At 46.1% G+C, this 14,410-nt stretch overlaps 1 protein-coding gene across 1 annotated transcript; it reads right to left on the reverse strand.

Annotated features, from left to right (window-relative positions):
- Positions 1-8,053: 8,053 nt before the first annotated feature.
- psmd14 (proteasome 26S subunit, non-ATPase 14) lies at positions 8,054-14,158 on the reverse strand. The gene is made up of 11 exons (XM_056608363.1): positions 14,040-14,158; positions 13,373-13,427; positions 12,994-13,065; positions 12,171-12,290; positions 11,660-11,730; positions 11,048-11,198; positions 9,819-9,926; positions 9,418-9,492; positions 9,171-9,296; positions 8,484-8,546; positions 8,054-8,252 (listed from the first exon to the last, which is right to left on the reverse strand). Exons 2-11 carry the CDS (start codon positions 13,418-13,420, stop codon positions 8,154-8,156), a joined length of 933 nt encoding a protein of 310 aa, XP_056464338.1. The 5' UTR covers positions 13,421-13,427; positions 14,040-14,158; the 3' UTR covers positions 8,054-8,153.
- Positions 14,159-14,410: the final 252 nt, after the last annotated feature.

Below are 14,410 nucleotides of genomic sequence, written 5' to 3' on the forward strand. Positions count from 1 at the left end.
GACCGCATCCAACCTCAGCTGTGAGCTGTGATCATGGTTGATCATGTATGGCCAACTATGGCGTGGTACTTCATGTGGATGTTCTTATGTTGTTGTTTTTGTTGGATGACACACACCACACTCCAGCGGAAGCTTGTGGTGTGCTTGGTTCAAGATTCGGTAATGACTCACTCCGCCGCTGGCATGTTCGGTTGGTGACATCATAGCACCCTTTGTTTACCAGGAAACACAACACACGTGCTATTGGGTTATAAAAAGAGAACGGCTTACTTACGGTAAGAATGTGTGTGTCCATTTGGAGTTGTTGATTTGGGAGTTTTGGCCCGATTCACTTGCCATCATAAATAATATTTAAAAAATACGATTTTAAAAAGCATGCTCTATTTTCTATATCGTAGGAATAGGACACTGCACTGATATTTGCCCAATGTGTTGCCGGTTGTTTGGTGAATACTTGTAACTGTAGGAGAAGAGATCTCACGGAAATTAAGCAATAAACAAGACTCATACCAGTAATAGTATGGCTGTCTTTGCAACCACACTTATCAGCCAGTTACTTGGCTCCTCTTATTTTTCACTTATAAGTATTGATGCGATTAGATTAAGTCCATCTAACCCAGCCTCTCCCATTCCCTTCGCAACAGTACTAACAGTCCTAACTGTCTCTGTTTGGTATAAACAAGAGTACCGGGCCATGTCAGCCAAACATAATACGTGATTCTTTAGGAATACGTCTGTGGGGCTGCACCCATAACACTAACGTCAATACAAACCACTAAACCCTTCCACAGATGTTCATTTAAACCATTACATGAGCTTCTGTTAATTTTTCTTCTAACTTGAAACAAGAACATGATTTGAAACTTTCTACTTTCTTAACTTGAAGGTAATTGTAAGTGTGTGTGTGTGTGTGTGTGTGTGTGTGTGTGTGTGTGTGTGTGTGTGTGTGTGTGTGTGTGTGTGTGTGTGTGTGTGTGTGTGTGTGTGTGTGTGTGTGTGTGAGTGAGTGAGTGAGTGAGTGAGTGAGTGAGTGAGTGAGTGAATGAGTGAGAGTGAGAGAGTTTGTGTGTGTGTGTGTGTGTGTGTGTGTGTGTGTGTGTGTGTGTGTGTGTGTGTGTGTGTGTGTGTGTGTGTGTGTGTGTGTGTGTGTGTGTGTGTGCATGCATGTGTTCTGAGCTAACCAACACGGAGCAATGTCCCAGACGGTCTGACCCAGTGGCCCAGACCAATCAAAATAACTCCCCCCTCTCTGTGGTACAGTCCGACATATTCTCCTTCCTGAGCAAAGTCTAGCCCAAGTTCAAGAATCCACTGTTGCTCACACACACACACACACACACACACACACACACACACACACACACACACACACACACACACACACACACACACACACACACACACACACACACACACACACACACACACACAAATAATAGAAAAACACACATCATACTGAATCACAGGTAGACAGAAAAACTATTGCAAGTGCAAGTACAAATGTGAGATGCAGGAATAAAGGTAGACAAAAATAAATAGTAGACACATAACAGAAGACACATGAACACACATACACAAATAGTAACACACACAACACAGCACACACACACACACAAATAGAAATACCCAAACAACTACTAGTTGCTCAATCCCAGAAGACCCTCAGCTGTGGAATCTTGGTAAACTATGACATCATCACTGCGAGACGACTTGGTTGACCAGGGAAATGTTGCCCCCGGTAACAAAAAGCAGCTGCTACACACACAAACACAAACACACACACCAAATCACAGACAGGCAATAACACACATGCCAACAACACGCACAAAGACACACACATGCACACACAGACACTCCACACAGAGAGATTTGGGTTGTTGCTGGCCTCTCCATGTGAATCTGGGATTTCACGAAGCGTCTCCTACTGCCAGATATAAGTGCAGTTACACGAAGCGTCTCCTACTGCTAACTTTAAGTGCAGCAACTCAAAGAGGCCCTACTCCCAGTCCCCGCTCTGAGGGCAGCCAGCAGTGTTGACTCGGGGCCATGTTGGAAAAGCTGCGGAGTTTTCCTCTCTTATGAAAACAATGATGCAGTTCTTTATTAGCTTCCTGCCTTTAACAGGCATGGAAGGATAAAGCCAGCAGGCACACACACACTCACACAGACACACTCACACAGACACACGCATACACACACACACACACACACACACACACACACACACACACACACACACACACACTCCATTAAGACAACTTCTAATTTTGTGTTTGCCTATGTGTTTGTTTTTGTCCGTGCAGATGTGTGTCTTTGTGTGTCCAGGAGTTTGTACTCTGCACGTTTGTTCCATTGGTGGTGTGTGTGCCGCATACAGATGTTTGTGTTAAGGGTACAGTGTGCGCATGCTTGTTTGCCTTTGCATGTGTTCGTGTGTGTGCATGTGTGTGTGCATGTGTGTCTGCGCGCACCCCTTGGTCCAGTTCAGCCCTTTATTTTTATGTCCCAACTCTCACACTAACACCTTTCTTCCATCTTATCAAGTCTCTCTCTTATCTCCGACTGTCCAAACACCCTACATCTGTTCTTCCTCTCTGCTAACATTACCTTACCTAACCGTATTCTACACAGATCCCTTTTCATCAACACAGTTTGTTGAATAGTATGATGTGTGTTGTGGTGTGTGCGTTAAAGTGCTGTTGTATTGTATGTTCTATTGTACTGTGTTGTTGTTGTACAGTGTGTTGTATGAGTTATTGTGCATTTAGTGGGTTGTATTATGTTTTATACAATGTGTTGTATTATGTTTTATACAATGTGTTGCATGTATTGCTGTGTAGTATTGTACTGTGTTGTATGTGGTACAGTGTGTTGTTTGAGTGACGGTGCATTGAGTGTGTTGTGTTGTGTTTTATACAACGTGCTGCACGTATTGTTGTGTAGTATTTTCTGCGCTGCATGGTGTCTGTGTTGTGTTGTATGCACTGTACCCTACCTTATCGCGTGAGCAGAGTAAAGACGTACCACTCAGGTCAGATCTCTACGATGTAACAGCCTTCGCTTTGGCTCTGGATTCAGACCTAACACTAACACGAGACTCTTCCAAATATATCAGCGGCACCCCTACTGCGGCCTCAGTCCCACGGCCAACACCATCCATCAGCCATGTATACATCCACACCAGACAGAACACATCGCTCTACCGCTCCCGCGCCTCATCCGCACCCCACTCGCTGAGGGAGGGGGAGACGGGGGAGAAACGGGGGCGGGAGATGGGGGAGGAGAAACGGGGGAGACATGGGGGAGGGAGGTGGGGGGGGAGAGATTGGGGAGACGTCAGAATGGAGAGAATAGGGGGGAGAGCTGGGGGAGACCTGAGATTGTAGATGGGGGAGAGAGATTGGGGAGACATGGGGAGGGAGATGGGGGGGGGAGAGAGGTTGGGGGAGAGCTGAGGAGGGGAGATGGAGGAGAGAGATTGGGGAGACATGGGGGGAGGAGATGGGGGAGACCCCCGCCGTGGAGAAGTTAGGGGATGAGTTTTGGGAGAAGGGGGAGAAACGGGGGAGATCTGAGAGGGGAGATGTGGGAGGGAGACGGGGGAGAGACCCGGGAGTGGGGAGGGGAGGGGACGGGTTCTGGGAGACACAGAGGAGACATGGGGGAGAGCGGTAAGTGCCTGCAGTGGAAGGGTCTGTTCTGGGAGCTGGAAACTGATCAACCCAGAAGAGCGGCGGGCTCAGAGCTGATAGAACCCAGCTGGTCCGTATCACAGTGAGCGCCACATTAAAAGCCCTCCGAGAGCATGTTCATTTCTGGCCTCACCGTGCACGCCACAATAAAAGCCCTCGAAGGCCACGTTAACCTGCCGTCCACGGTTAAGTTAACAGGAAAGCCTAACGGAGGCTGTAAAACGAGAATGAGCAGGCCCGGGGACAGACACGCACACACACACACACACACACACACACACACACACACTTGGAACGGTTACAGACAGAGCTGACATGGCTCATAGGGCTCACGTCTGTTTTCTGCAGCATCAGCAGTTTGCAGGATGAGGTGACCAGCCCGCGCCAGCTGTTTCATAGCATCACAACACACCCATGACTCACGGTTCAGCCTCTTACCAACTCACTCTCACTAACCACCAACCCTCAGGCTTGCTGTCCGACCGGCCGCTCTGCCGGGAACGGCGTGTGTCTGCACTAGCTGCATCAGTAGAATGGAATGGTAGTCGAGCAGGAGGAGCTGCTTCACACCCACACATAAACATACACAAACACGGGCACAAACACATGCGCGCGCACACACACACGCACACATGCAAACAGACAAAAACACAAACACAGGCACATGAATATACATAAAAACACACATCCACACACACTAACATACACAAACACGTGCACACAAAGATACAAAAACACACACAAACTTACACAAACAAAGGCATACAAACATACATAAAAACACACATACACACACACACGTCACTTGGTATGGATGTAGGTGTATGTAACTGATCATGGATGTCAAGCTGACCTGTCTCTCAAAAGGTTGGATTCACTGAGTAGTAAGAGAGGGTAAATATATATATATATATATATATATATATATATATACTAGGGTGATATATGTTCTCTTCTGAACAAGGTGATTTAGTGGTGCGTGTGTGTGTGTCTACTACACATGCACAAGAACAAGAGGGTGCGAGCGAGAGAGTGAGAACCAGAGAGAGAGAGAGTTGCAGGTACAATCTTCCACTGATAGCATTGTTACTATTCAGACTCTACAGGATGTGCGAACCCAGAGGAGGCGCGTGCACGTGACATTTAGGCCAATAATCTCGGGCCGACATCAGCGTTCCCTCACGCCACGTCTGGAGGAATCATTATCGGGTCCTGGAGTCCGGACAATGAATCTCTTAACACACACCCCCACACACACACAGAAACCTTTCTTATTTCGAAATAAGAGAATGTCGATAGTGAAGCACCGAAGCGGAACATCGCAGTGGGTGTCCTCTGCTTCACGTCTCCTCTCTGAGTCCCAGGGGCCTCCTTATCTAGCCTGTGAGATGACAAATTTGCGGTTGGGGCTACAATACTGTCCATGCAAGAAAATGAATGACATAACTACATGAACACATCTGTTCAGCCTCGCCTTCACATCCCCCGGTTCTCTCTCCTGTCCCCCCTTCCCGTCCCCCCCCAAACACACCCAGGGGTGTAGTGGGGGACAGGACACCTTCCTTGTGTCTCGCGTGTGCATGTGTGTGTGCACTGCCCATCATCCCTTTAATAATACTTCAAATCAAATGTATTATTATTATTATCATTCATATTATCATAGTGTGTGTGTGTGTGTGTGTGTGTGTGTGTGTGTGTGTGTGTGTGTGTGTGTGTGTGTGTGTGTGTGTGTGTTACGTGTTCTCTGGCACCTCCCCGCGTGAGTTAGCACTGTGCTAACAGAGTGGCTGGCGGGCGCCCTGTAAACCCATTTAGACACAGAGCCTTCTCTCCCCCGGGGATTAATAGCATCGGGCCGGTCTGTCGGGCCCCGGGCCAGGGAGGGAGGCTGGGACGGAGAGCAGATCCCTGGGATGAGATAAGGTACGGGGGCCGACGCCCCTCCGCTCGGCTCTTCCCCCGATGGGTCCGGCGGTCAAGAGACATCTAGGCCGAATACGATGTCCTACCACGGCCGTTCTGAGATCCCTATCGGTAAACATGTCGAGATGTGTATCTGTGATTACATACTGCACACGCGTACCCTCCCTGCACTACACACACAAACACACGCACACTCGAGTGTGCACACATACTCACATCGCAACAGACGTGCACGCACACACCCTGGTTGATAGGGGTGTGTGTGGGGGGGGGGTGTGGGGGGGAGAGAAGTGCCGTCTGTTGGGTGAATCAGGATAAATGATCCGGTGATTGATTCCTCTTTCACTTCCTCATGTCGAAAGGTCGAACCCTAGACTAACGTACCTCCACTGTGTTTGGAAACCCTTCGTCTGCAGTATTATCTGTGGCTTGGGGGTCAGAGGTCAAACTGGGTAAGGCCGACCATCTTCTGCAGACATGAACACCATCAGGCCATATTTGGTCGGGGTTTAGGGATGTTAGAGTTTGAATCCAAACCCTCAGTGCACTGTTGTGTCAGAGTATTAGAGTGATAATGTTTTGAAATACAATAATAGAGGGGTTGCATTGGAAGAAGACTATTTCAAAGAAACATGCAATAAATTGCTGCATTCACTGTAGTATGTTATTGCTAACAGGATTGCATCACAAGATATAGGCGTGCACTATAGGCGTGCACCACTCTCCTGTCTGTGAGACCATCTGCTGAATAATTATGTAAGCGATTTAGCTGAATTTGAGGGGTCCTCCGTGCTTTTGATTAAACAAAACGAGCAGTGTGTTTAAGGTCAGTGCATGATTCACCCATCCGCATGTGTGATCCATTAACAAGGACCGAAGGAGTGTTTTCACATTTGAAGGGAACTTTTACAATAATATGAGTACTCTTCCAGTAATGACATTATTTTGGAGCCTCGAAGGTTTCCAATAAAGATACTCATTCGTTTGCAATTTTGTACTAAATCTTCGCTGCACGTAAGCAACTGAATTGGTTGGGGGCCGAGCTACGCTCTTATGAAATGAATACGAACTGCAGCACCTAGTGGTCTTAAGGGTTATGACACCCATCCAACTACACATCATTTGACAAATAAAATGAACTACAAGGGCAGCATCATTGAAGGTACAGATTATGATCACACACTTAGTTGTTTGCATTAAGATTTGGATCATTATGAAATGAATCATGAACTGAAAAGGAATTTCAAGCATTGACAAGCCTGTGGGCGCATAGACCAAAGGCACAGCAGACTAAAGACTAATATCTAAAGTCTGATGGCACCCTGGCTGCATCCGAATACTCGTACTTGCATACTATATAGTATGCATTTTGTAGTATGCGAAAAATCTAGCGCGTCCGAATACTCTAGTATGCATTCTGTAGTACGGAAGTCGTTTCCGAATGCATACTACCGCCAAAGTGAACCACGGACCACACTACGCTATCCCACAATGCAACCGGAGTCTGGTAACAAACGAAGAAGAGATGGCTGACCCGACACCACCAACAGCGGCTTTTTATTTGTGTGTGTGTTCAATAAAAAAGGAAAAATTAACTTCAATCGTCTTTTTCACGGAGTAACAAATAACTGTAAATGTATTATTATTATTCCAAAAAAATGACTTACCAAATGTCCACATATATACAACATAACCTGCCGGTAAGTCGCTCTACGAGATGACCGACGACGACGCCTTCTAGCAGAGATATCCATTTCAAGAGCCATTCGCGTAGAAAGAGACATTTTTTTATTTAATAGCAACGATAACAAGACGGAAAACAGGTACATTTTGCCGCCATCTGGGGGGAGATACGTCATCTCCAAACATCCGGTGGAGTTTCGGCGGCGTTCGGAGGCGTTCTACGCATGTCTGTAGACCGTACTACACAGTCAAGTGTAGTATGGTCAAGTAGTAGACACTAGACAGAAATAGTATGTACTAGGTATTCGGATGCAGCCTCAGACTTGGATGAACAGGGGGTTTCACTCCATTTCACGTATTTGTTTATAAGCGTGTAATTGGCTAACAGTGAACACAAATTCGGCCAACAGTAGTAAACTGTTAGTGTCTGTAAAAGGTTTCAAATGAACCCTTTAAAGACTGGCCACTGCATAAATACACGTTTAATTCCCCTTTGGAAAGTTTCATCCATTCTAGGTATTGAGTCTCTTTATGGTAGAATTATCTTCTTCTCAGAACAGGAAACGAGGCGTAACTCTGCACTGTTCAGTTCCTTGCCCAGGCCCTGTGCGGTCTCCCCCAAAAGGTTCTGCTGTACCACTGTAGCTGGATCCTGCTTTGGTAGACTGCTGACGGGCGCTTTTGTAATCTTCCCATTAAAACGTATGCAAATTTTATAAACCTAAAAATCGGACTTGGGACTGGTATTCCGACGAGGCCAATAAGGACAGAAGTCAGACTCCCATACACACATTTATTCTATATAAAAGAAAAGCAGAGCATAGCGATATTAACAGTTGAGAAAAGGCAGGGCGGTCACTGGAACACCACGGTGTCCAACATGGCCGCCAGGCACTGGACGATGTTGGAGGTCATCAGTACATCCACATGCTCCTCCAGATGTCTCTTGGGGTCCTGACAGGATGATATGGGGGGGGGGGACGGGGGGACAGGTCATTAGATCCAAAGATATTGTGATCTGCTTGCTGTGTTGATTGTGTCAAAGTGAGCACGTAATCAGACGGAGTCCAATGAGATCATTAGAATAGTCCATGTATCTGCAGTCAGACAGGTGCAGGAAAACACTCCCACCCACTCCTGCTTACATTATGAACGCATCGGACGTTATAAGCAGACGCGACTCACCTGTTTGCCAACGTTCTTGATGGCCAGCTGTTCCGGGGTCATCTTGTCCTCCTCCTCCACAGCCTGTGAGGTAAAGGGTTAACATTAACACAAGCTCTCGATTCACCTCCCCTTCTCTGCCTCCAGTCTAAAGCATCTCCTCACGATGGGCATGGGACGATATACCATTCATCTTCCCTCTCCCATACAAAGCGGTTATCTTGGCTTTAAGGGTTTCTTCAGTGACTTTAAAGTAGGGCTGCTCGATTATGGGAAAAATCAAAATCACGATTATTTTGGTCAATATTGAAATCCCGATTATTCAAACGATTATTTTTGAGTTTGAAAACATGTATTTTTTTCAGCATGTCTCGACCCAAAGATATGTATCCAGCTGTTCTGCCCTTTCTATAAAAGATACAATTAAAAATATTTATATTTCTCGAAAAAATAGATGTTAACTTTGTGACCGTTGGACGCTAAAATCAAAATCTCGATCAAGCTTCAATTAATCGCCCAGCCCTACTTTAAAGGTCTACCCAGGATGTGGTTGAATGCATTGGCTACGCAGATAAACCTCATTGGGCAAAACCGTAGCTTTAGAATGTTCCAAAACCAGGGCTTTAAGCATACTTATTTCCAGAATGCGATGCACCCGAGCCTAAAAAGTTAGTGGCCCACAAAGACATTAGAAGAAAAAAAGCGTACCTTGTTGTAGTTCTTTGCCAGCTCCAGCATCTCCTTGACAATGTTCTCGTTGAGCTTGCAGTGCTCACTGTAGTCGGTCAGGGTCAGACCCTCCATCCAGCTCTTCTTGTGCAGGTTCAACAGCATCTACACGCCAGAGACACAGAGAGGTTGAGTCATGTGACCGTCGCGTCCAATAGGACAGCACCACGTAGCATCATGTGACCACTGCGTCCTATCAGAGGCGGGCGTTGTGTGGGATGCAGACCTTCTGCTCTAGCTCGTTCTTCCTGTAGTTGATGGTGATGGAGTAGTAATGTCTGTTCAGTCCGTGGATAAGAGCCTGGGAACGGAGAGAGAGGAAGTCAGAGTTATCTCAACAACAACAAATTGATCAGACATGATTTCAAGTCCAAGGTATTAAAATCCTACCAGAAAAATCTGGATTATTTATCGTTTAGCTGAGGTTGGGAAATTTGGTGTTACAGCAAAAAAACTACAGGATAGTAATAGGAATGAAAAAATAAAGTATTGATAGTACTACAACTCTGAAAAAACGATGTAACTGTAGATAGACCAGTTGGGCTAGACGTGATAGATACTCCATTAGCCGTTAGATCCAAAGTCATCACATCATTCCCAACATCTTGTAGCGTCGGGATGGCTCACCTGGATGGAGGGTTTGTTGAGGTGACCCAGGTTGGATGTGGTCTGTCGCGGTTCATGACCCAGAACCATCATGTTGGCGTTGATCAACCTGAAGGCGTCAATCACCACCTGGAGAGAACACATCAAACCCATTCACTTCTACTGGGTGAACACGCCAGCTGCTGAACAGCACCGGGCAATATCGACTACGCCGATCGCAACCAATTACAATTAGGGCATTTGGCAGATGCTTTAATCCAAAGCGATTTACATCGGTTAATACACACATTGACACACCGACGGCAGAGTCAACCATGCAAGGCGACAGCCAGCTCGTCAGGAGCAGTTAGGGTTAAGTGTCTTGCTCAGGGACACATCGACACTCAGCTAGGAGGAGCTGGGGATTGAACTAGCAACCTTTCGGTTACAATACAACTGCTCTACCTCCTGAGCTAAGCCGACATTCGGCAACCTTTTTTAAACTGTACTTCTTGACCCTAGTTCGGTTTTTTTTTTGTTCATTTCAATTTATTCACTGCGTAAAAGACTACACTTGAACAACAATCAATAGGAATCTGAAGTCGTTATCTACTTCTACTCAACTGTCCGATATATTGAACACATAGGCATAACGTTAAATCTCTTCATCTCTAATGTGGTCAATATTTTCTATAAGAGACAGAAAGAATAATAGAGAACAGACAGAGTGAGAGGACCGACAGAGTGATAGTGGACAGAGAGTGATCAAGGACAGACCGAGAGATCAAGGACAGACAAAGAGAGAGAGGACAGACAAAGAGAGAGAGAACAGACTGATCGAGGACAGACAGAGAGATCAAGGATAGACAGAGATCAAGGACAGACAAAGTGATCAAGGACAGACAAGAGGGATTGAGGACAGAGAGATTGAGGACAGAGAGACTGAGGACAGAGAGACTGAGGACAGAGAGATTGAGGACAGAGTGATCAAGGCCAGACAGAGAGAGATCAAGGCCAGACAGAGTGATAGAGGACAGACAAGAGTGATAGAGGACAGACAGAGTGATAGAGGACAGACAGAGTGATAGACGACAGACAGAGTGATAGACGACAGACAGGGTGATAGAGGAGGGTGATAGAGGACAGACAGAGTGATAGAGGACAGACAGAGTGATAAGACGACAGACAGAGAGTGATAGACTGACCATGAGAGAGGACAGAAAGCAAGACACACAGAGACGGCACGAGAGACCAGACAGATGGAGGCCTACCTTTCCCTTGACGCTCTGGATCGGGTCGACCACCACAGCGACGGCCCGCTCCGACAGCGCCTCGAAGCTCTGCTGGGTGTTGATGTCCACGCCAGACAGCCAGCAGCCGAACCCGGGGTGACTGTGGTACCAGCCGACCACCATCTCAGGCCTGTCAACACACACAGTGACCCGTCAGGGTTAGGACAGAGCCAACCTCACACCATGGCTGTTTAAATCACTGAGGACATCTCAGTAACCCACTGAAGGTTGCTTAATTCACCATACAGTTTGAGAGGTTTTCCATTGTTCTGCCGCGTGTTGTTAATAGTTGAAGCACTTATACAAATATTAAGTGTGTGTGTTTACAGAGATAACTGAAGGGTTCGGTGACTGGAAAAGGTCAACAGGTGCCCTAACCCCATTGACACGAACTATACTCGTCATAATAAAACCCTTCATACGTGTTAAACAATACCATTCACCTCAATCCAAGAAACATCCAGATTGGCTAATCTCTGGTTGTTCTAGTCGTCAGTCCTCGATCTATCCTAACCAACGAGGCACATAGACCGAATACACACATGCACAGGTCCATCGCTGACTAGGAGAAGCTCAGGTCGTCAACATCACCTGCCGGTCTGCTTCAGCATATCCAACATCTTGGCCTGGAAGACGGGGTCCACGGCCTCAACACTCACACCCTGTCACAGAGAGGAGCAGCATTTCAGGTGATTATAGTCCTGCACCACAAAACAGCAACAAAGTCAACATCCTGTCACACAGAGGATGGGATTTATCACCACGAGACACAGCAGGAAGGTAGCAAACTACTACAAATCATAAGGAGAATGCAGAAGCTGGCACCTCTAAATTAAATGTATTATTATTTATTAGAAGGCATTTTCCAACTCAGATATTTAGTTATATGGCAGTATATACTTACATTCTCCCTTTAAAGTTTATGTTGATAATTCATTTTCATAATTAATAATTCACTTGTATGCAATTATGTCTAATAGTCAAAGGTAAAAGTTACTTTTTTTACTTAAGTACTTAAGTATTTTTTAAGACGATATGAAACGTGAAAACTAAAAGCCCCTGATGGTCACGTAGAAGAACAGAGCAAAAGACGGGTCCTTACCGTCCCTGACTGGGGCATGGCGAACACGTCAATCACTCGTACTGTGTAGTCATCCACAAACTCCCCCAGCATCAGACCCATGACCTCCATGGGAACACCGGCACGACCGTGTTTCAGCATCTAGTGGACCACAGGGGACAGGAGGAGGCGGCGGCGCCATGAGAAAAAGAACCCACACAACTCTGCGCCCAGGGAGGCATTATAGGCGGGATAGCATTCTCAACACAGATAGGCTGAGGGGCTTGTACCCCAGTCCATCAGGATGCTTATTGATGACGTTACAGAGGGCCTGCCTCCCCTTACTCCCCTAACTCCCAGAGGATTTAAGACTTGCCCCAACTCTGAGCACCTTTAAAACAAGACTGAAGACTTTTATGTTTGCTATAGCTTTCTGCTAAATCTTAAATACATTGCACTTTCTAAAAAGCTTTTTTTTAACTTTGCCTTTATTTTCTATTTTAATACTAAAATGCCTTTTTAACTTTCTATTTTTTGCATATGTTTTTCTTTTACTTACCTATTATTTTATTTTATTGTATGACAATGTTTATATGTGAAGCACTTTGAGTCTGCCTTGTGTATGAAAAGTGCTATATAAATAAAGTTGCCTTGCCTTGCCTTGCACCATTGCTATAGAAAATAGGCCCACTGCAGGGCATACTTCATGAATATCCACATAGACCAATGTTCCTCCTCATTACTTTCTTCTCCTATACTCGTATAGACAACGTGTACATCTGCTAGACGTTGTCAGGGGTAATCGCATGCGAGGTCAATTTAAATAATTGAGATTCTGCGAGGAGAGGACGGGGCTGCCTCTCACCTTGAGCAGTGCCAACGAGGAGATGTAAACCTGTTCTGCCGTGTCGACCGCCGGAGCGTCTGTTGGGGGACCCTAGAGGGGCCAATCAGGAAAAGAAAACAGTTCAGTGAAAACAGTTTCAATAATAGTATTGATTTTGATTAAACAATCACAAATAACATCAATGATTCAAACAACTAAATAGTGGCTTCAGGACAGGGTTAGGGTGCTTGACTCGATCTTCCTCTGTCAAGCCTTGAGCGGGATGCACAGAAAAAAACGTTATGAAAGGTTCTGAGCACAATTATATATATTCAATAGTGAACTCATTCTCTGATGGTGGCTCAAAGAAAGCTGAACACCACCACAGTAAGCCCCTTTCAGAGTGCCAAACACCCACCTGTCCTAGCCCTGGCATCCCTCCTCCGAGCCTCAGCAGCCGGTCCATGTCGGATCTGGAGGAAAAAGAACAAAAGAAAACTGGCTTTTAAAATTCTTCACCTCAGCTTATATGGAGCTAGCAGTCTTGTAGTGGATAGGACTCGGGAGTCCCATTTAAGTGGTTGTGTGTCCGGACCCCCCCCCCCATTGTCCGCAGTCCTTGAGCAAGATGTCAGAACCCCAACAGGATATAAAGGACAGGTAAATTAAAACCCTGAAAGTGGCTTTGGCTAAAATAGTCTCTAAAACGACCAAAACAACTCATGCAACCGGATGACTGGGCATCAGGCGGCTAACTAAGCGCTGAACAATCGAAACAAAACATTCAACCAGTATCTCTACCAGTACCAGAGCCCCCACCATCTCTACCAGAGTCTACGGTGGGATCTGAGCGCTACCCAACGGGGTAATTTACATTTGATTAAAGCGTAGAGGTGCTCATGATGACATGTCTCACAGGAGAGGGGCTCCTGCTCGCATGCTAGCCCTGACATTAGCCGGCTAGGCTAGGTAAAAGAAGATAACACAACAGAAAGAAACAACACGTTACTGACACATTATCGACATCTTTCGTTATACTCCCGTTACGCTACGATTGCATGCGTGTTAACACGATCTAAACCTACCTGTGGATGTTCGGAGAGGGTGATATGAATAGTTTTAATTTGGGATGAATCCAGTGAGATGTAAAAGGCTAACGCAATGAATCAGCCCGAATCCTGTACCGCTGAAGAAGAGGCGCGGGGAGATGACGTAAAATCCCCTCGTCGGAAGCTCTGGCACCGGTCGGGCACTAACACGTTAACACCACAAGGGGGCGCCGCGTCCACGTTTATCACACTTATTGTGTAACTAGGAGGGATTTTCCCCTCTGGATAAGAGGAAATGGCACGATATATTATTAGATACGATATAGATAGACAGTCAGGTAGGCAGATAGATGGACCGATGGATAGATAGATAGATGGATAGTTAGATGGATGGATAGATAGATAGA

This window comes from Gadus chalcogrammus, chromosome 14 (genome assembly GCF_026213295.1).
Source record: "Gadus chalcogrammus isolate NIFS_2021 chromosome 14, NIFS_Gcha_1.0, whole genome shotgun sequence".
In the NCBI taxonomy this organism is placed as follows: Eukaryota; Metazoa; Chordata; class Actinopteri; order Gadiformes; family Gadidae; genus Gadus; species Gadus chalcogrammus.